The 23,219-nt window shown below is 41.3% G+C and overlaps 1 protein-coding gene across 1 annotated transcript in view; it reads left to right on the top strand.

Moving 5' to 3' along the window:
* The window catches only part of COL6A5 (collagen type VI alpha 5 chain), a 139,038-nt gene that overhangs the window by 92,789 nt on the left and 23,030 nt on the right, over positions 1-23,219 (top strand). The window contains exons 24-35 of the mRNA XM_079795429.1: positions 975-1,037; positions 2,572-2,634; positions 3,152-3,202; positions 3,327-3,362; positions 5,817-5,879; positions 6,935-6,997; positions 10,541-10,576; positions 10,680-10,716; positions 14,728-15,215; positions 17,444-17,537; positions 18,374-19,033; positions 21,686-21,776. Coding sequence (XP_079651555.1) covers positions 975-1,037; positions 2,572-2,634; positions 3,152-3,202; positions 3,327-3,362; positions 5,817-5,879; positions 6,935-6,997; positions 10,541-10,576; positions 10,680-10,716; positions 14,728-15,215; positions 17,444-17,537; positions 18,374-19,033; positions 21,686-21,776 — 1,745 coding nt within the window. The remainder of the gene's footprint in view (positions 1-974; positions 1,038-2,571; positions 2,635-3,151; positions 3,203-3,326; positions 3,363-5,816; positions 5,880-6,934; positions 6,998-10,540; positions 10,577-10,679; positions 10,717-14,727; positions 15,216-17,443; positions 17,538-18,373; positions 19,034-21,685; positions 21,777-23,219) is intronic.

Below are 23,219 nucleotides of genomic sequence, written 5' to 3' on the forward strand. Positions count from 1 at the left end.
CTTAACCACTGAGTTATGCTGGCTGGGCAGAAGTATTTCATTTTTAAATTAACTTGGGGCAAATTTGCGACAAACTTTTAGCACAGCTCACGATCCTTGTACATAGCTTAGGCACTCCTCTTTCTCCTTCACTGGGTTTTACTTAGAAAGCACAGACCCATTGGATCCGCCTAAGAAAACATTTGGAAGAGTAGAAATCTTATTGATTCATGAACATTTCAAAACTGAATACATTAAGTTTTTCTAACTTCTAAAAATTATCTGGGCCATGCAATTCTCCATTGACTGTGGATATTTGAAATTGCCTCTACAAAGATCCCTTACTACTCACATTTATTTAATACCCAAGTTCAGCTTTGAATTCACGCTCTGAACCTATCTGGTTCCTGAGTTTCTGACAGTGAGTAATGGGAGTTTGGATGGTGAGGGATTCATACGAAAAATGTTCTGAAGCTGTTCAATTCTTCAGCTCAGCTGGTAAGAGTTCAGCAGGCTAGGGATACCAGTGTTTGCTCTGTTATCTTCCCAACATGCTTCTAAAAGACATTTTTGCCCATTTTCAGATTGGGAAACTGAAACACATTCAGCACACCACTTTGTGTGTGTGCATGGTGCCAGGCACAAACGTGCCGATGACGGTACAGTATCTTGCTCAGCAAAACCAGTGCATTACAGCACATTGGCCACACTCAGAAACCGTGTGTGTTTAGTCAAAGGTGCCTTTTCTGTTTCTCTCTTAAGGCCTCATATGGACAGTAGTGTCCTTGCAGATGAAGACTTGTGGTGCTCTAGCCAGGACGATAGCCTGAGTCATCTGGTTTCAGCCCAGATGTCTCTCTCCCTGGGTGGCTGGCTTCCTTGCCATGAAAGCATCCAGGCGCTATTGGAGATGACATGAAGAAAAGCAGGCCTAATCTACTGGGTTTCCTAAGCATTGCTGCAGCGCTCCATTCCCACTTCTCCTTTTTTTCCAGGGTTCTCCTGGACCAGTGGGAGCTGAAGGGAGTGCTGGAAGACCTGGACCTTCGGGGAAAAAAGTTTGTGTTATTTCTTGTAGATTTCAAATACTGAGAGGAAAATTTACTTCTGTTCTTTTCTTGATTTTCATGTTAATTCTTCACATGTTTGAATCCAGACGCCATCAACCACCCACCAGTTTTCTGCTAATAGATCGATGGGATTTTATTTACTTACTTACTTACTTATTTATTTATTTATTTATTTATTTATTTATTTAGAACTTTGGAGGGATGATATTGGTTAATAAGCTTATATAAGTTTTAAGTCCACAATTCCATAATACATCGTCTGTATATTGCATTGTAAGCTCACCCAAGTTTAGTCTCCTCCCATCACCATATATTTGACCCATTTATCCCTATTCTCCTCTGACAACAAACAAACAAAACTCATTGACACAGACAACAGGATAGTGCTAATACATTCTTTTTCTCCCATTGAGAAGTAACTGCTTACCTCTCCATGAAACTGCCCCATTTCACTAGGCGGGACACAGTGATCTCACCCATCATAAAACAACTTTGAAAACCATGGTGGCAAAGTTGAGCTGAGAGTAGGAGATTGGAGGGGCTGGCGGCGGGCGTGGAGGGAGTGTCAACTCGAGTCTACTTGTGCATGTAGTTCTCAACTCAACATACCTTTTCTGGTCATAATCTTGCCACCCTGCTAAAATCCTTTTAGCAGCTCCCTCCCCTAGGGCGAGCTCAGGGGCCTGGAACCAGGGCAGTCCCATAGTGGCCCAGCTTAGAAGGGCCCAAGATTGGTTTAATGTTGTGCTGTCCCCATCTTGAAAGTCTTACTATTTGAACAGAAGCCCTGTGCTTTCATTTTACACTGAGCCCCACAAATTATGTAGCCATTCTTAACTTCCCCAGGGCCCTGAGTAAAATCTCTAGACTTTAGAGTAGCTTAGAAGGCCCTCTGCTGATGGACCATGTTTAACTCTCAGGCTTCATAATTCCTCTCCCTCCTGCATGCTTGTCCGAGGCTTCTCACCAGTGCCTTCCCTCTACTTGCATTATTCTCGCTCCTCCCTTGACCCTCCTTCCATCTCATCCTTTAAGCCTCAGCATCCATGCTCCTTTTTCAGGTAACTAGCCTCCCAGCCCCACCAATTATAATTTAGATTCCCCTTCTCTTTGATGCCATCGCACCCTGAACTTTATCACACAGGTTTAGAATTGCCTGTCTGTCTCTCTTTCCAACCAGGAGCCCACCTACCATGTTCAATGGTTTATTTTCCACAACAATAAATAACTGTTGGATGGGCAAATGACTGATTTTTTCCCTAGAGTAACTTTTCCACTCCTTGCCTTCTCCTTCAGTCCTTCTGTAACCCTGGGAAAGCAGTCCTTGAGTCCAGCTATGGGTTCTGCTGATGTTTTCTGCTTACCTTTGGGAACATCATTATTTGTTTTCTACACCCCACCTCCTCACATAGCATTGAACTCTCCCTGAGAACCCTGTCTCCCATCTAGTGGACAGAGCTTCCTACTCTGGGAGCTAGGTTTGATTTTACCCATCTGAAACTCTTCTTGTCCCATTTACTAGGGAGACCCTGGAATTCCTGGAGATCCTGGGCCAGTGGGGCAACCTGGACAGCAAGGAAAACAGGTAGGAGGTTTCAGGACCCTTGTCCTTTCCCTGTTCCAAGTGCTCAGTTCTGAGGCAAAGAGAAGGGGGCTGGCACCATTTGGAGGAGTGAAGGTATTTCAGCACCTCCTAGGTAGATGTGGGGACATTTCTCCCATCCCCTGCAGCTCTCATTCTATAGCTGATCTGTTAAAGTGAGGCAGAACAGCCAGAGGGAAAGGGGGCATGCAGAGAGGGTTCTGGATAAGTTTGAATGGGCACTTCAATATTCTAACAACCAACAGTGGCCATATAGATGCATGTCACTTGAAAAACATCACTGCCCTTTTCTCTCCCCTTCTTGTAAAACTCTAGGGCAACAACAAGAAGAGGGGAGTAGGGCCAAGAAATGGGCACCTGCTCTAGTGGCTCCGGCTGTGCCAGGCTCTCAGTCCCCCTGGAAGCCCTCAGGGCTTCTCTCCTGACATATAATCTGCCCAGTATAGGATACAATTAACTTTTAATTTTGAGAAATTGAAATGAATTGATATGTTCACAGGGAGATTATGGCATCCCAGGCTATGGTCATATAGGACGAAAAGGAAGACAGGTAAATATGGAAAACAATTATTTCTTTCATTGATGAATCAAACCTACATAATACAAAAAAAAAAAATGATCATACTGTAGAAGTGTTGTGTTGAATTATTTATGTTTTCTGCTGAAAATTATAGGGCGCAAGAGGATTCCCTGGAGATATGGGGCAAAAGGTATTGTACACATGACCTTTTGAAATTACCATGATCTTTTTAAAATTTATTTATTTATTTTTATTGTTGAAAGTATTATAGATGTCCCCTTTTCCCCCCCATTAACCCCCTCCATGCTGCTCCCTCCCCCTATCCAGGCCTTCACTAACCTATTGTCTGTGACCATGGGTTATGCATATATGCATACTAGAGGCCTGTTGCATGATATTCTTGCAAGAATAGGCCTTCCTTCCCCTGGCTTCACTCCCAGTCGCCCGGGAGCCGGCAAGTCCCTGCTCCCGGCCCACCTGGGAGCCAGCAAGTAAGTCCTCGCTTCTGTTTGGAGTACTGCTCCTGTAGCTCCCTCCACTGCCCCCCTCCCCCTCATAGCAGGCATCCCGCCCCTCCTGGCTGCTCCGTGCCTGCATATGCAAATTAACCCATCTTTGTTGGGTTAATTTGCATACTCACTCTGATTGGCTGTGGGCATAGCGGAGGTATGGTCAATTTACATGTTTGTCTATTATTAGGCAAGATAAGCATGATCTTAACCTTTTAGTTAAGAATTGAGATAAACTTATGGATCTCAAAGAAACAAACAAAAAAGCAAGGCGGTTGTTTTGCCTGGGCTTCATGAAAAAAGGACTGTATTTATACCTATGAATCTTTAAATTGGAAAAGATTGTCCTGTTCTTTGTTGCCTGATGTCCCTTGTCTGGAAACCCTAACTCTAGGTGTCCTCTCGAGTTTAGTCCTTTGTCCTCTTCTTGATTTCTCTGACTCAGTGATCTCATTCAAAACTTGGGTCTTCAGCTCTGGAAGGTGTGGTTTCAGTTGGTTGGATGTCATCCTATGCACCAAAAGGATCCCCAGTAGGGGGCATGTAGGAGCCAGCAATCCATGTTTCGCTCTCACATTAATGTTTCTCTCCCTTCATCTCTTTCTAATCCTATATAATAAAAGCCTAATATGCTAAGTGTCCAATCGTCCAGTCGTCCGGTCAACCAATCAAAGTGTAATATACTAATGATATGCTAAGGCCGCTCAACCGCTCACTATGATGTGCACTGACCACCAGGGGGCCGATGCTCAGACTGGTAGTTAGCTTGCTGCTGGGGTCCTGCCAATAGGGACTGAGTGAGACAGGCTGGACATGCCCTGGAGCCCTCCCACGGTCCTTCCCTGGCTGGCCAACCTCCTGCATCCCTCTCTGGCCCAGACCATGCACCAGTGGAGTCCCTTGGCCTGGCCTGAACCCTCTCGCAATCTGGGACCCCTCAGAGGATATCGGAGAGCCAGTTTTAGCCCAATCCCACAGGCCAGACCAAGGGACCCCACTGGTGCACAAATTTGTGCACCAGGCCTCTAGTAATCAATAAAAAAATATATTTTTTAAAAACCGTTGGCTTCAGCTATTGCTATCTGTCCTTCATTTTTGTGGCCTTTATTTCTTCTTACCTGAAAGATTACAATATTCTTCTCATTGGTCTCCTACTTCCCACTTCTCCCTGCTTCAGTTAATCCCAAACACTACTAATACTTGATTTCCCCCCAGACCATAGCCTTAATTTTGTTATTCTCCTGATCAAATATCTCCAGAATTCCTCACCATCTACCAGATTGAAACCCATCTCCATGTTCTACAACCAGACACACCCTCCATTTCAATCAGAGTAGTTCGTGTTACATCTGTTTTATACACTGAAATTATGTATTAAGATTTTCTTTTTTTTAAGTGTCTTGTCTAGAAGAGTGTCTTCCATATAGTTGATGCTCAAATTAAAATTTAGAATATAGATTTTAAAAGGTGTCCAATTAAGCAAATCAAATCAACTATAGGAAAAAAAGACAATATTTGGATTCTTTTAAAAGTGCTTTTAACTGATGAATTACCAAAAGAGATTCTTTCCTTAGGTAGAGAAGGGTGCAAGAAGGGACTATACAGATAACTGTTAGGACAAGAGTTCTCATTGTGGAGGACCAATTTTCTAATTTACTGAAAAAGGGGGAAAAACAGCTTATTCAATTTGGGGATAAATGTGAAATTAGCACATAGATAAGTAAATGATAAAATTAGTTCTCCCATGGTCAGAGTAAATTTTTTTTTTACCTTCAACTTTTTGAGAATTGATTCATAAATTTAGGAAGTAATTCACTATTTAGTATTTTATGTAGTCAATGTTCCATATGTTTTACCTAAATTTTGAGCATTTTTCTTAGGTATTTTTATTAACTGATTAGATAGCCATTATACATATTTATACATAAAAATTTGTATTCTTAGAAAATTTTAAATAGTTTGTAGAATATCTAAGTGTATCAATGACTTAGTTCCAAATGATAGAAATTGACTCTTAGTGATTAATATCTGGTATAGGTATAAGATCAATTAGATTTAATAATTATTGGAGATAATTATTTTTATTCTTTCACAGCAAATATTTCCCATTGATTTTCTTATATCTGAATCTTCAGGGTGAAATTGGCAATCCTGGAATTCCTGGGGAGCCTGGACCCAAAGGATTTAGGGGACTAAGAGTAAGTAGCCTATAATTCCAGAAATAAAAACATGTTTCCTTGAAAACTCTGGCTTTTGTGTTGCAATAATAAATGTGGATTATTGATCCATCCCAAGGACATCTAAAATTGCACTTCCTAGCTGTGTGATCTTCAATACACCTTTTCAGGGTCTCTATTTCTACAATATGAGAGTTGAACTAAATGACACCAAAGGTCATTTTCAGCTCTGAAAGCCTATGGTTCCGTGACTCTGAACTATTATGAAGATTTACAGATTGATATCTGGCTGTTTCAAGGATTGTCTGCGTCATCCAGTCTTCTCTAAGGCACACATTACAGCCCAGAATATTGATCCTATGAGTGGAAATGAAGCTGGCATCTTTCCACGGTGTCCCTGAGGGTTTTTTTTTTTTTTTTGACAATCCCACTACCCATAACCAAGGTCATCTGGGGTATTCATTTTACGGAAAGCTGTTGAGATCTAATTAGTGAAGTGCAGAGTAGAAGGTTATACTTATTTAAAAACAAAATGTTGAGAAAACGTCCTTTCATTTTAAGGTTTGAATGGAATATCAGCAGTCATTATCAGCTGAAAGGGATGCAATTCAACAGATACTTTCCATTGGCTGGATAGATTTCATTAGCTCCATAAACATCACCTTAACGTATGGGAATGACACAGCCCTCCCATTTCCCCTTATGTATGTGGGCAATTATTTTTTTGTATTTGATCCTTTGCAGATGAAAGGTGTTTTTTATTTTTATTTTATTATCTCTGGGTGCCCTAGTACATTTGCTTTTATTTTTTTGCACCAATCCTAGTTTATAACTAATTTAGATTTAAATGCACAACTAGTGCCAGAGCAAAGTATGTCACTAAATGTAGAGGCTAAGAAGGAAATGGATGTTTGCCAATGATTAAGAATGGACATCTGTGTTACAAGTAAGGAATTTACTGGACTTGAATTAGTAGTTGCTTTGTTAAAAATTTATTTTTAATTGTAAAGTCTTATTACACTGAGGTCGTCCCATGGCTAGATGATGTGGAAAGTAACACATATTTCCATCTGCAGCTCACTGCAGGTTTGAAAGGTGTAAAGGGATCTCAAGGAACCCACGGCCCCCCTGGACGGAGAGTAAGTATAGCCGTGAGAACTGATTCACGTGTGCTACTGGTTTCTAGGATGTAAAATGGAAAGGGCACAGAATTTAAAGTCAGAAGCACTGGGTTCAAGTCCAAATTCTGCTTTTTACTAGCTGTGTGCCCTTTAGCCAGCCACGGAGTCACAGTTTACCTCTAAAACGGAGATGACATATCCTATGCTAACCACCTCAAATGGTAGCTGGGAGGATCACATAATCAAACATATGAACTATAGCCCTAACCGGTTTGGCACAGTGGATAGAGTGTCTGCCTGCGGACTGAAGGGTCCCAGGTTCGATTCCAGTTGAGGGCATGTACCTTGTGGGCACATCCCCAGTAGGGGGTGTGCAGGAGGCAGCTGATCAATGTTTCTAACTCTCTATCCCTCTCCCTTCCTCTCTGCAAAAATTCAATAAAATATATTAAAAACACACACATATGAACTATAAAGTTCAATGCAAACATTAGCTGCTACTACTATTATTATTATTATTTTTACTGATGTTCTAAAAATAGGGATGGGGTTACATAAGCTTCATAAAGTTTCATCCTGCTGGGCAAGTTGATAGAGTTTCCCCAAAACATTAATATTACCTTCCTGTCCTCAAAATGTAAACTCCAGAGATATTTGGAAATATAACTACAACTTTCCACTATGGTTCCATCATAAGAGGAATGTCACCTTTGGAAGCATTCCTGGACAGAGTGTAGCACATCTTTCTCTCTCTGATAAATATCTATTTCTCTATTTTAGTCTCACTCATGTTATGGTAAAGATTTATGTACATGTCTCTCTCCCCTGATGAGCACAGTCAGTAGTAACTAAATGTTGCCAGCACCTGTGTTTTGTGTAGGAGGCATTGTGTAAGGAGTGAAGAAACTGCTTACCTTGTTTTGTGCTTTATGAATATTTTCTGACTACCTGGAGGAGTCCCTTACTTTGGGACTTTATAAGGGAAACAAAAAACATGGGTGTTTTGTGGACGACTGAATCCATAGAATAATAATCAACTACCTATAATGGATACTCTGCTACAATCTTTTATTTCTTTTGTATTAACTGATAAATAGTCTTAGTTGTATGGGTGAGAATCTAGTCTATGAACCAATCTGGTCCAGTTTGGATTTATCTCTTGTTCAGATTCTGGAGCTCTCATTTTGGGGGAATCCCATATTTTCCTGGTCTTGTGCTTGTTCCTGCTGATCTGGGAGAATGCTGCTTCTTTGTCTCAGGCCCTTGATCCTCAGCCTCTGCCTAAAAACGCCTCTTAAGTCTTCTAGAACATACTCCCCAGAGTTCTAATCTATATTATAAAAGGCCAGTGGCCGTAACGCCATAATAACCAAATGACTGGTCATCAGGAGGTGCATTGATGGGTCTCGCGGTGTGGCGGGTCTGGGGTCCCGCGGCGGCACACCGGGTCTGGGTCTCGAACGATTTCGCGTGCTGGGCCTCTAGTCCTCTATAATATCTGTAAGAAACTGTTCCTCTCTCTGTTTATGTGGCTGTGCATTCTTTTCTGTTTTCTGCCGTAAGTTGTAAAGGGAAGGATATGACTCAGCATTATTTAATGAGATGTATAATTTCCTGATTTGGGTCAGGAATAAGATATTCTCCCATGGGTAGAAACATGATGCCATGACAGTTCTGGTTAACACCAGCATCATAGTGGGGGGCACTTCAGCATTCAGCAGACATTTAACTGGTTATTGGGTGAATCAATGGACAGATGACCCAGTTGCCATTTAGAACAAAGATTCTTTCATTGACATTTGTGGTTGAGCCAGTGAAATTATATGAGTATGAGCATGTAATAATAGCGTTTTCTGAAGCCAGCATCTTAGCATTTACCAGTTGCTCAGAGGGATCCATGTGCCCAAACATGTTGAGAGCCACCTGCCAAGAAGAAGCCGGATTCTGATAAAGGAAGGAAGAAGGGGAAAAGAGAAAAGCTTAAGCCAGTGATGACGAACCTATGACACGCGTGTCAGCACTGACACGCGTAGCCATTTCGATGACACGCGGCCGCATGTCGAGGATGAAACATTTGCTGCTCCTGAGGATGAAACATTTGCGACTAGAGTCTTGGAGTTAGTTTTGTCCTCAAAGTTACACACTACCCGAGTTATGCTCAGTTTTTTGGCGAAGTTTGACACACCAAGCTCAAAAGGTTGCCCATCATTGGCTTAAGCTGTCAAGAAAGGACTGCTTTTTTTTCAGGAACCTTCTTGATTCATCTCAGTAATTAATTGTACTCCTTTCTTTTATAACCTCTCACCATTTACTAGTAAGAGCTTAGTGTGTCTGTTCTTCCTTTGTGTAAGGCTCATTTTCCTATGTAATTGTCTTTGGTTCTTTCACACATATAGAGGTTATAGGTGCTGCCTGCATTTTAAACTCCTTGATTCTTTGTTGTTTGTTTAAAATGTGTTTTTATTGATTTTTTTTTTTTTTTTTTTTTTTTTTAGAGAGGGAGAGAAGATAGAAACATTGATGATAGAGAAACATCAATTGGCCGCCTCCCGCACGACCCACACTGGGGACCAAGCCCCGACAGGGAATCAAACCATGAGGAATTGAATCATGACCTCCTGGTTCATAAGCCGATGCTCACCCACTGAGCTACACCAGCCAGGCTCAAACTCCTTGATTCTTAATAAACCTGTATCTCTGAGTTCTCAATAAATTCCTTCTTGCCATGCTTTAGGAAGACTTCTGTTTACAATTTCAAGTTTTCTGATGAGAAATGACTTCTAAGTGTTATATCTTTAGTACAAATATCTTTAAGAAATATAATAATTCAGTTCACTCTGAGCAGACTTTAGCTTTATTGATCTGACACTGAAACAAAGAACTTGACACTCTTGCTTTAACTGGGAAAGAGCATTGTAACCCACCCGTTCAGGAAAACTTAATCCCTCTCTGCCAGCTGTGCCTTTTAGAAAAAAGGTTTTCCATCACCATATATTTGACCCCATTTACCCTTTTCTACCTCCACCCTGCTTTCCCTTTGGTAACCACCATACTGTTGTCTGTGTCTATGAGTTTTTGTTTGTCTTGTTTGTTTGCTTGTTGCTTTCTTTTTATATCCCACATGAGTGAGATCACATGGTTCTTGACTTCTTTCATCTGACTTATTTCACTTAGCATGATAGTCTCAAGATCCATTCATGTTTTCACAAATGACAACATTTCATCTTTTCTACGGCTGAGTAGTATTCCACTGTATGTGTGTACCACATCTGTATCTAATCATTCATCGAAGGACACTTGGGTTGTTTCCATGTCTTAGCCACTGTCAATAATACATGTTGACAAACATTTGTACTTCTTCACCATTTTGGAAACTCCCAAAATACCAAAATGGGGTCATTCATATTCAGAGATTTCTGTCGCTCTGAAATAAAATAAATGTACTCAAGAACATAATTTTTAACTAAAAAAAAAGAATGACGGTATTTTTCTTTGGTTTTGTTTTGACGTTAAAGACTCCAATTCACATAGCAGTAACTTGCTCTGGTTTTGTTTTCCTAGGGACCTAAAGGCACAGCGGGGATGCCTGTATATTCTGTATGTATCTCCGTATTCACGAAAGAAAAACCGATCTACCCACTGGCAAATAAATATGGCCACTCTGCTCATGTTTCTGTTCTTTCTCTCTCTCTCTTTATAGCAATGTGATCTGATCCGGTTTGTGCGGGAACACAGTCGTGAGTATCTGTGTGTTGGGGAGCAAGAGCTTCCATGATTGGTGAGGGCACTTAGGATGAAGGCAGTGTGGGCATGCATGATCGGTAGGCTGGATTCACTGGTAGGGAAGACAGACATCCCCCGCAGCAGGCTTGTCCTGAGTGCCTGCTGTGGGAACAGCTCACATCAAAGGTGGGGGAAAAGGGGTATAAGTAAATGGCATGCAACATGCCCATGGGGAATAGAGACTAACTCATAAGGTGTGTGAATTAGTTCACACATTCCTATGACAATAATGTGCAAAGGCCTGAGAGAACATTGTTTTAAAGGGATGTGCATGGGAGTTTGGGTTTAGTTGATTAGTTACTCAGTTAATGAAGGCTCCTTGGATGGGGGTAATTGAATCCTACTATGGGGAAGTGATGGGGACTGGCAAGACATAGTTTCAGCAAAGGAATAAAGCAGATGTCAACAAATAGAGGGGCTGTCTTCTTTATGAAAAGGTGGATATAAGGTAGAAAACACCCAGTAACTCATTTCTAAACAATTATCCCAAGGAAATAAAGCAAAACAAGGAAAAAATTATGGGTACAGATGATTGTTTAAATATTCATTAAAGCAAAATAACTGCACCCTCAGACTCTGTACACTTATTACATTATTGTGCATCACCTTCTGATAAAATATTAAGCAGATATGGTTTTATGAAGACAATCAGAATATGAAAAATATTGCTATTAAAGAGCAGAAAATTAAATTGGATCCTCATTATGTTTACATAGAGGTAAATATACAGTATATACATAGAAATGAGTACTGGAGAAGAAGGTAGAAAAAGGGTAACAACTTACTGTGTTAGGTGGGTAGAATTTTAGGTGGTTGGTCTTTTTTTTAAAAATTTTTATTGATTTTTTACAGAGAGGAAGGGAGAGGGATAGAGAGCTAGAAACATCGATGAGAGAGAATCATCGATCAGCTGCCTCCTGCACACCCCCTACTGGGGATGTGCCCGCAACCAAGGTACATGCCCTTGACCGGAATCGAACCTGGGACCTTTCAGTCCGCAGGCCGATGCTCTATCTATTGAGCCAAACCGGTTTTGGCAAGGTGGTTGGTCTTTATGTTTGCATTGTGGTTTATAATCATGCTTATACAATCACAATCAGGATAATGTAAAATAGGAAAATTGGAGAGAATTTACTGTAGGAGACTGGACGAAAACATAGCCATTGCAAGTGTGTGACAAGGACAGGTCAACAACTAAAACAAATTTAAAATCCCTGAAGGCCAGATGGGGAGAGGCTTAGTATCACTGTGGAGGCAGAGGAGGGGTTGTGAAGGGAATCAATTGGTAGGAAAACTCTGATGACTTGAGACATTTTAGAGGAAGAGGAACGTTGTGTAAGCCCTAAATTGCAATGAAACAAGGCAGCAGATGAAATGGAGCTGTAATAAAGGAGAGAATCAAGGAAGGAGAGTCAAATGTTGAAGTCCCTCAAGTGTTTGTGGTCCTTAGAGCCATGTGGATGGATGAGGTTCCAAAGAATGGAAATCTAGAGAGACAGAAACAGAACCCCAAGGGACGAACCCAGGATCGGGCCTGAGTCCTGAGCTGGTGGCCAGGACCCTAAACCCCAGAATGGAATAAGTGATCTAGGAGGCTGGGGGGAATGTGGAGAGGGGAGTATGGTTGAGAATGAAAGAGAAGGACCCAAATGATTAGAGTTGTGGAGGGAGAGGCATAATGAGGATTTTTAGGGGGGAAAAAACATTTAAAAAAGAAACACACTAAAAGGAGTCACCTAGTTTCACCCAGGCCAGTGTGGCTCAGTTGGTTGGGCATCATCCAGTGCACCAAGGGGTTGCTAGTTTGATTCCAGGTCACGGCACATGCCCGGGTTGCAGGCTCAATCCCCAGTGTGAGGTGTACAAGAGGCAGCCGATGGATGTTTCACTCCCACATTGATGTTTCTCTCTCCTTCTCCTTTTCTCTTTCTCTAAAAACCAATTAAAAATTTTTTTTAAAAAAGAGGTCAACTAGTTTTTCCAAAGTCACCCAGATTCAAAACCCAGACAGGTTGTCTATTTCTGGCGCCTGTGCTTTTAGCCTCATAGCTAGCTGGGTTGGAGGTTAACAAATAAAAAAGTTCTCTATAAAACACAAAGGGATCTTTTTCAGGCCTGGAGATGCAGAGGAGGCTGTGGGTTCTGTGTGCTATCTGCTGGCAGAGGCTAAAGACAAAAGCTGCTGATAGGGTTGATGTGAGAGGATGGGAGGCCAGTTTGTTGTCAGTGCTAATAAAACCTTTCATTATATTGGAGTGACTCATTGCTTCCTAGGAATTGAATTGAGTAAAATGAATATGGAAATTGCCAGGCCTGTGCTTACTTAGAGATTGACTGACGTTTTCTTGCTTTATCTGACAGAGTAATTCACTTAGAGAAACCAGAGCTATTTTGCTCAGGAGAAACCCTTGGGGGCTTTCCCTCTGCTCTCTAGTTACTGAGATTGCTCAAACGCAGGAGCTGTATTTTTTAGTCCAGACAAAATTCATTTGGAAATCCTCACAGTCCTGCAGGAAAATAGAGCTTCCCAAGGTGTTCACCAGGGAAGAAAATAAAACCCCATATTTTAGCCTTGCTTTGCCGAATGACTCTCAGAAGGCTCTAAGAAGAGATACAAAACAAATTGGATTTTAGCTATCTCGCCATTTAATCAGAGGCCCATCTATCCTGCTTCTAAGACAAGTGATCAGTGTTTCTGATTTCAATCTAAATTCTGCTCAAGTCTGCTGGCCATGACTCACAAGGAGAAAGGGTCAGGGTGGGTCACAAATTAAGAAAATTCTGTGTAAGTCTCCCTCAATCCTTCAGCCGTGGCTTCCTGTGACTTAAGCATTAGCCTCATGTGTAATTAAGAGTCAAGCCAAATATTAAGCTTTGTTGAAATTTTGTTGTTTGGGGTTAGGTTTAGTCTGTGTTCTGAAACGATAATTGACTCTTCTCTCTCTCATTTTTATAGCTTGTTGGAGAGGTGAGTATTCTTACCATACTTTGTTTCTGGCTGAAATTATTACTGTGTTCTAACAAGACCAATTTGAAGAAATACTCACCCCTGTGGGATAAAGGACGTCTTTTCTATGTAGACCCTTCTGTCTTTTGATTTGGACTATACCCGTCCATGTCATAGTTGACCTGGTTGTAAAAGAATGACTCCCCCCGCCCCCCAGGCCTCAGCCCCTTCACACTGTTGTTCTTTCTAGGTCCTGTCACGATTTATAACTCAATTTGGTCATGGAGTGGGCCCTGTGTTGCCGAAGGATTCGGTGACAGGGATCCCTGGCTGACCATATTCTATTGCTCTGTTTGCTGATTGACCCCTGGACACCAGCTTCTTGGACAGGCAGTGTCTCCTTTCTTCCCTCTGACCCACACTTTTCATCTCACCAGTACCCACCGTGCATCTCACTGAGCACCACCACTTGTCAGCCTGACCCTGCCATGAACGGTCTTCCTGGGGCCTAGACTGCAATCGGTGGTGCATGGCGCCTTAGATCCGTTGGATGACATTGCCACTGAGCCGGCTAGGTCAACTTCAAGGCCCCTGGTCTCCTAGAGGCCTGCAAAAGTAGACCTGCGGGGTCGTTGACCTTATCACAAAGTATGGCACCATACACTTTAATTCTGAAACAAAACAAAACTTTGTACATGTAAGTGCCCTATAAAACTTTATGAATTAGAATGAAATCTGCCAGGTATCCTGCTAGACAGACGCTAGGAAAGGGAGGCTGAGAAGTCTGCACTTTATGTAGCCAAATATTAATGGTCTATCTTTATGCAACATCTTCAAGCCAGCAAAGCAGATGCCGTTCCTTCCTTTACACGTAGGTGCCTCCAGTTCTAGAGCTGTATGTGACACTTGCGTTTTCCTAGACCTCGGTGTGAGCCATCCTTACTAGAGTAAAGGGATTGGGAAAGGCTCTTCGGTCCAGTGAGATAACTTAATACTTCTGTTTTTCATTTTTTTGTAGAAAAGTGTCCAGTATATCCAACAGAGCTGGTATTTGCCCTGGACCAGTCCCATGGTATCACAGAACAGAGATTTAATGAAATGAGAGATATGATCATTTCTATTGTCAATGATCTTAACATCAGGGAAAATAATTGCCCTGTGGGAGCGAGAGTTGTTGTGGTTGCCTATGACTCAGGCACCCGCTATCTCATCCGTTGGTCCGACTACCATACCAAGAAACAACTCCTCCAGCTTCTTTCCCAAATAAAATATCAAGTCCCCACAGAAGCCCGAGACATCGGTAATGCGATGAGGTTTGTGGCCCGGAACGTTCTCAAGCGGACGTATGCGGGAGCCAACGTGAGGAGGGTTGCTGTGTTTTTTAGCAATGGACAAGCATCCAGCAAGTCATCCATCATCACGGCCACCATGGAGCTTAGCGCCCTGGATATCAGTCCAGCAGTCTTTGCTTTTAATGACAGGGCTTTCCTGGATGAGGCTTTTGGGGTAAGAACTTCTCTTGGCAACTTCATTTTTAAGATAGCAGTACTAGCAGGATGGCAGCGGTGGGGCGTAGAGGGAGATGTGTGGCCTCTTGAGTCCCTCTGCAGTTTACACAGCTGTTTGGTTGCCAGGGTCCATCAAATTTACTATCAAATAATAACAGCAGTCAGTAATAATAGCAGCCACATGTGCTCAGCTCTTGCCGTGTGCCACGCACTGTCCCTAGAGATGTATGCACATACTCATACATTGTCACAACCCTCTGAAGTCAGTGCAGTGTTATCTCCATTTTTAAAATTAGGAAACCGGGGCCCAGAGAGTTTGAGTGACTTCTCCAACTCTGTACGGCTACTACATGGCTAAACAAGATTTGAACCCAGGTCTGTCTGAGTGAAAGGGCTGAGAATATGGTGCTCTACCAGCCCTCTGCCCATCTGATTCTCTAATATGTCATCTGTTCCCTGTATCTCATTGAACAGCTGGTCTTCACCTGTCATGGATGAAGTTTAGGGGATCTTTGAACCCCTAATGTGATATGAGACATTTGATGATTATGAACATTTTTTCCCAAGAGAGAGAGGTTCCTTCCCTTTTGGATCCACAGATTCTAATGGGATCAGTGCTTCCCTGTCCTTCCCCCCAAAATTGAAGAACTTCTCCATCTACTGTTCTCCTATTTTTCCATATGCCCAAATTATTCATGAAATATATGTTTCTGGAACTGTGTGAAGCCCTCGTGTCATCCAATGGGTTATAAAGGTCTATTTTCATACACATACTCATATTTCTACTGTAAAAAAAAAAATAATGAAGAGAATCAATCTGCTCATAATGCACCCAAGAATTTTTTAGAAATAGGAGCCCCGAGAGAGTCACAATAGATCCTGACAGAAAGGATTGTAAAAAGTCAAAGTTTTTTTCCTCTAAAAATAATTATCTCCCAACATACTAGATAATGTACTTATTTGTTATGTTATGATATATGTCCCCCCACAAACAAGTAAGGTAGAGATTTTATCTCCTTGGTTCATTTCTGTATCCCCAGCATCGAGAACATTACAGGCACTCAATAAACATTTGCTGAATGAATAAATGAATGGATGAATGATGAACCCATGATATACTTCTAGGAATAGACTTCCTTGATTTACCAAGGTAGCATTTCGTCTCTACATGGGGGACCAACAAGGTCAAATACAAAATAACACCCCAAGTATCCAATTTCATAAAAAGTAGAGAGTAGGAATGTAGTAAATACTTTCAAACCATAAGGCTGGAATGATTATAAATATTTCCAAATGTTCACTTTGCACTTTACAGAAAAACAGAAGGTGTGACTTTCCAAACCTTTACTTTCCCAATGGAGATGGATAAAAAAATATGAGCATCTTTGTGGATTGAGGAATACCTTTATCACTACCTGGGAATGATAGCTTTATCTCCTTGTAAAAAAAGCCTCTGCCTTGCACAGTGCCTCACATAGTAAATGCCCAATAAGTAGTAATTGTCTCCATGAATGAGTGAATTAATTCATGCTACATATTCTCCATTTTAGTGAGCATTAATGCAAAAAAAAAGTAATTAAGAAACACAAAATCAGGCAGTGTACAAACAAGAATTTTGCATAGACTCAGTGTCTTCTGTCTACTGTCTTTTAGAGCAGACTTCCAATTGGAATTTGTGATTGGGAAGTCCCCTGGACATCTGAAAGATGTGCCTTCTCGTAGATAGTGTGGTCAGGGTGGACATAGTTGGGATCACTCCTTAACGAGGCCAAGGAAAACTTGTGAGTGTAAAATTTCTGCAGGACCCAGCGTCCGAAGCTGGTGTGCAGTACACAATCAGCTGGTGCAGTCAGAAGCATGTAAAACTTCAGTGCAGAATTGCAGGCTTGGAAATAAGAGTGAGATTTTAATACCTGCCCCCATGCATGAAGCTGGTGGTCATCTTGTGGCAGTTTACTCACCAGAAAATAGGGATGCTGTTACCTGTTCTATATTCTTCTTTGAATTATGTTTAGGATAAAAGGGGGAGTGTGTGTGTGTGTGTGTGTGTGTGTGTGTGTGTGTGTGTTTAAAGATGCATTGAATAGAGCAAAAGGTTATAAAAAAAGGTAATGGTAATTGGTTGGATGTTTTTCAAACTAATATTTAAAGTGGGTGCACAATGGCTTTCTAATAACTAAAAAAAAAAGTGAGCAAATAAGCATATTATTGTTATTTTCAATACAGTTTGACAACACTGGAACATTCCAGGTGATTCCAGCTCCTTCACATGGGGACCATGAACCATTAGAAAGACTTCAGCGTTGTACCCTTTGCTATGGTAAGACCAGTGAGAAGAATTTATTGTGGTGAAACACTTAAATGCCCTCTGGATGAGTTATTAAATATGACTTTTCAGAGATTTCTATTTTTCTTGCAAATTTTGTTTTAAGTTTTCCAGTTTTCCAACACCATATGTCAAGGGTTCAATCTCTGTAATATTTGCGTTTCCATAGAATGTGAAAATTGGTTTAGAAGATTATTCCAATTGATATGGCTTTTCTTGGAGACAGTTTGGTAGTTTGTATCAAAAGCCTCTAAAAGAAAATATTTTCTGAGTTTGAAATGACTCGTACATTTCAAGTATATAGGCTACCCACATCTGCTTTTAACAAAGACCTTCCCAAATTGTCTACTAGTTGCTACAGAAATATTGGGACATTGAAAATTCCTCATTAAACAAAATAAACTGATGAACAAAATAGATCCAGAGACATAGAAGCATGCAACAGATTTAGTTCAGAGGGAAGGTAGGGGAGGGAGAGGGTAAGAGATTAACCAAAGAATTTATATGAGCATATGCATAGCTAATGGTCACAGGCAATAGTGAGATGAAAGCCTGAGGAGGTGAGGGGGAGGAGAGTGAAGGGGGTCAATAGGGGGAAAAGGGGGACATCTGTAATACTTGCAACAATAAAGATAAATTTAAAAAATAAATAAGAATAAAGATAATATTTTTAAAAAGAAAGAAAGAAAACTAATTTAAATGATGTGAGATTGAAGAAGTGTTGGTCAAATTATTAATTCTTGGTAACCAGTCACTGAGTCACTTGAAGATCTCAAACAACAGTCTTGTGCAACATTGAACATTGATGAGTCTCTCTACGTATTTTTCAGATAAATGTTTTCCAAATGCTTGCACCAAAGAGATTCTTTTGCCTGAAAATTCTCACATGGATGTAGCCGTCCTCTTAGACAATTCTCAGAATATAGCAAGTGGTGAGTTTAAGGTTATGAAAGACTTGGTGAGCTCAATGCTCGACAACTTCGACATTGCTTCAGACCCTTTAATCTCAGGCTCTGGCGATAGGATTGCCCTGTTGAGCTATTCGCCTTGGGATAGTTCTAGGAGAAAGAAGGGTGCAGTCAAAACAGAGTTCGAATTTACAACTTATAACAGCCAAGTCCTAATGAAGAACCACATCCAGAATTCCCTCCAGCAGCTAAATGGAGAAGCCACCATTGGCCATGCCCTGCTGTGGACCATGGAGAATCTCTTCCCAGAAGCACCCAACCTGAGAAAACATAAGGTCATCTTTGTGGTCTCAGCTGGGGAAAATCACGAGAGAAAGGAATTATTAAAGAAGATGGCTCTGAGAGCCAAGTGTCGAGGCTATGCCATATTTGTGATTTCCTTGGGCTCTCCACATGAGGACCACATGGAAGAGTTAGCCAGCTACCCACTTGATCACCATCTGATACAGCTTGGGAGAATTCACACACCAGATCTGGATTATATTGTGAAGTTTTTAAAGCCATTTGTGTACTCCGTCCGACGTAAGTCATTATTTTGTTTTTCCTGTTGGTTTTAACAAATTATTTGGTTAATAGTGTTGATAAGCTAACATGTTTTTGTATCTACAACTAACCCAAATATGTGAATTAGACTTTCGGTGAGTTGGAGAGAGGGCTAGGACACATCTGATTACACCCCGTTTATATCTTGGTCATAATGTGGTGACACCTTCCTTTTTCATGATAGAATGTCTTTTAGCCCAAATCTCAGCACTTTAGAAAGCACAGGGTTACTGGAGGTCTCCTGAGCCACACTCCCTCAACCTAAAGGGAGTTTAGCCACTCTTAGATGGTCTCTGGGATGAGCATTTAAATAAAAGTTTTCTCTGCTACCCCAGGTTTATTTCCAACCTTGGCCCACCCTGGAGACCTGTGTGAGGGTGTAAAGACAGCACGGTCCTGTGCTGCTCCCAAAGCGTAAGAGCATACAACACATGGCTGTTGAAATGCAGGTTCTGATTCAGTATGCCCAGGGTGGAGGCTGAGATTCTGCATTTCTAACAGCTTCCCCAGTTATGACAACACTCTGGCCCAAGAATGACACTTGGAGGAGCAAGGTTCTAGGCCAGTGCACCCCAGTGTCACCACTGGATGGGTGCGAGTTCACAAACTGGGCTGTGGAGGGAGAAATACAGAAACTGAGAGGAAGCATCTAGGAAATGTTAAAGCAATTTCACGATGACACGGCATGCAAGCGCATGAACAGTGGATGCTGTCTTACTGTACAAGATGACCAGAAGTATCAGTCTCCGAAGGATTAGAAATAAAAATGTCTTGTCCTTCACCACAAGTGGTTTGAGAAACACTTTTTCTACAGCAGTGCTTCTCAACTGAGGGTAATTTTGCCCCTCAGAGCACATTTGTAAATGTCTGTAGACATGTTTGGTTGTCACAACTGAGGGAGAGGATCTGGCATCTGCTGGGTAGAGGCCAGGCATCTGCTAAACATCCCACAATGCACAGGGCACCCTCCCAAGCCCCGGCAGCAAAGAATGATCCAGCCCCAAATGGCAATAGCACTGAGCTTGAGAAATTGCTCTAGAAGATCCCAGAGAATTTGGAGCTGAACCTATTCTCTCTGGAACCGGACAGGTTCAGAGTTAGGTTCTGCTGAAACCAATGCCACCATCCTAGAATTCCAAAGTTGCCCTGGTGTTCGAGGAATGTCCAACACCACCGCAGTGACAGGATCTTGAGAGTTCACTCTTCTTTGCAGAGGGCTCCACCTTTCTCCTTTGGCTCACGTTCAATTGAAGAAGCGAATAATTGCCCACTTGGGAATATCATGTTATTTCTTTAGCTCTGAATGCCTTCATCAGAGTATGATACATCATTCTATTATGTAAAAATATAGACAAATGCTTCCAATTAAATGCCGATACTAACTTTCCTTTTAGAGTGTTGTATTAAATAATCATTCGAGGAGTTCTTTTAGACAGACTACCATGTAGCACTCGTGCCATGACTGGTTAAGGCATCACTAAAACTTCATATTCAAAATCTGACTCTAGTGCGTGATTTCTTAACTCAGAGTCACTAATATCCACCTTTTCCCATTGACTATTGTTCTTCCTGCCATCAAGATTGATGATGATGCAGCACTTTTAAAAGACTATACATAACTCAGAGCCGGTCTCGCTGGGCTCGTGCGTGGCCTTACAATTATGTAGAGCTTGCTTTCGTTTGACTCCCACCGGAGCAATGTAGTTAAACATCCAGTTCACTGCCTTCCCATAACCACTTGGTTTGTAGGGGTTAAAAGACTCCTCTCCTAATACTTCTGGGAACTTCTTAAAACCACTGACACCAGTTCTACAGGCTTCGATGCTGGCACGTTTGCTGTTCCCATATGCACAGACAACAACTGCCTTGCAATTCTGCCTCACGAACAGCAACTGTCAAGTGCAATTGATTAGAAGACATAGTCTCATTTCAGAGAAATAGAAGAAAAAAAAAAGCTCATCTTAGAACCAGAGAAATATGATTGGTATAAAAACCATAAACATTATCTGAGATATTTTCCTGGAGTCTTGGACCATTCAATGGTCAAAGGCCTCTTTTCACTGAAAATTATGTGTTTTCCTGAACGAGGGGGGGAATGATATACTCCTCAATATTTCACAGCTTATAGAACAACAATGGGAAGGGCATCAAGGGATTTATTTAGGTCAGTAAGCTAAAACCCTTTCTGTGGTTCCTTTCTTCCTAGAAATCAGTGTTAATGGGTGCAGAAGCACAGAAAGAGCATCCTGTAGTGAAATATTACATTTTCTGTATTTGATTTGTTAGCAAAGTGAAGCAGCTTTATAGAGTCAGAATAAAATTTCCCTTAGATGATGTGAGCCTGAGCGTATGGGAGTCATGGGTCTCTGCATCTCAATGAACCCTTAAATGAGCAATTTGAGGAAGACTGTTTTCCCTGACCCTGATCATTCTTTGACTGACAAACACTCCAACATCAAGTTTTGAATGCTATTTCTGGTTGCTACTATATTCTGTTTTCACCCCAGCCAAATTTTGCTGAAATATATTAGTGACATTTATTGTTTCAAGAAGATTCCTGCTGGGATTCTGTTTACCTAGCATACGCAATTTCTTGTTTAAAAATTAACTATAACTCTGCTCTCTCAATAGGAGGATTCAATCAGTACCCGCCGCCAGCGCTTGAGAATGCCTGTAGACTCATCAATTCACAAGCAGAGGATAATCAAAACAGCGGTCTCTTGTGAGTCAGAAAGCTCTTATATTTACAAGTGACTGTTAATGGACTGACGGGTGTGTAACTGGCTGATGGCAGGTTATTAGGGTGAGGAAGCTAATAAGGTCTCTGAAGTAAAGGCTCTTCATGCATCTCATTTTCTGTAGCAGAAGTTCCACATCAAGCCTGCTTCCTGGATTGATGTTCTTATATCATCCTCATGAGCTCTATTACAAGTTTGCCTTTAAATTCATGGTTTCCTCAGAAATGCCCACATTGAAATTTACTCCAGAATAGAAACCACAATTGAGCCTCAACCCACCTCAACCTCACTGCCCATCTGTCCCACCATGAGCGCTGGGTTCTGGCCATACCGGCCTCTCACCTGCCTTGTGTGAGCTGTTGACCCATCCTCCCGGGCCTCTGGTCATGCTGCCTAGGGCCCCATTCCTGCCAGTGAGACCACACCCATCTTTCATGGCCCTCACTGAAACTGTCTCCACTTTGAAGTCCATCTTTACTTTCAATCAAAATCCACAATTCATCCTTCTTTGTACCTTTTTATACATCTGCTGAGACACTTAGTACAGTCTATCCCAATGTCTCACTCACAGAAGTCTGGGCCTACATGCTTCATGGTTTCATCCTCAACACAAAGCATAAAAGACCTCACAATATAGCTGCACATGTAAATAAGTTTCCTTAAAATTGTGTCCTAAATAAAAATACAAATAATTAGTCTGAATGAAACTTGAACCTCAAACAGAACAAGTGTGGCCCATTGGGTTGCTCTCTGCTTCTCTCTATACTTCCCTGCGCTTGGATCCCTGAATGCAGCCTTGCAAAAGCCCAAATTTCAGGCCATAATTACTCCATCCTCTCAGAGGCAGTTAAACAAAGAGCTTCTCAGGACAGATAAGGTCTCTTACAGAAGCAAAATGGCAAGATGAAGGTTACTCAGATTTCATGCAAATTCTGTTCCTCTAAAGTTAGATTTCATTTAGTTGGTAGTTTAGCAAGGAGTGTCCAGCACCCAACACCTTCTGAATGGCAACATAACATTGATGTCATGCAAAGCAGTGTTTCCCAGCATTAAATAAGTCATAAAATCATTTAAAGGAAAATCAAGTCTTATAGAACTGACAATAAAATATTATAATGTTATTTAAACATGTACAAACAAACATAAATCTAGCTGCAAACACCATATGCTTATAGTTCTTAGGCAACTATCAGACCAAAACAAATTTTTGCATCAAACCCAAGTAAACCCAACAAGACACAAATTTAAAACACTAATTTAACGGGTGAGTCTTCTTTGCCAAAATAGAGTTCCTGAAAATTAAAAACATATGATACATATTGGCAAAATATGTGCATACTGCCACAATGATCATTCCTAACTGTGTTATGATATTATTTGGCTTTTACTTGGTATGAATGTATTATTCATGTATTATGTCTGACTTT

Source organism: Cnephaeus nilssonii (assembly GCF_951640355.1).
Source record: "Cnephaeus nilssonii genome assembly, chromosome: 17".
Classification (NCBI taxonomy): Eukaryota; Metazoa; Chordata; class Mammalia; order Chiroptera; family Vespertilionidae; genus Cnephaeus; species Cnephaeus nilssonii.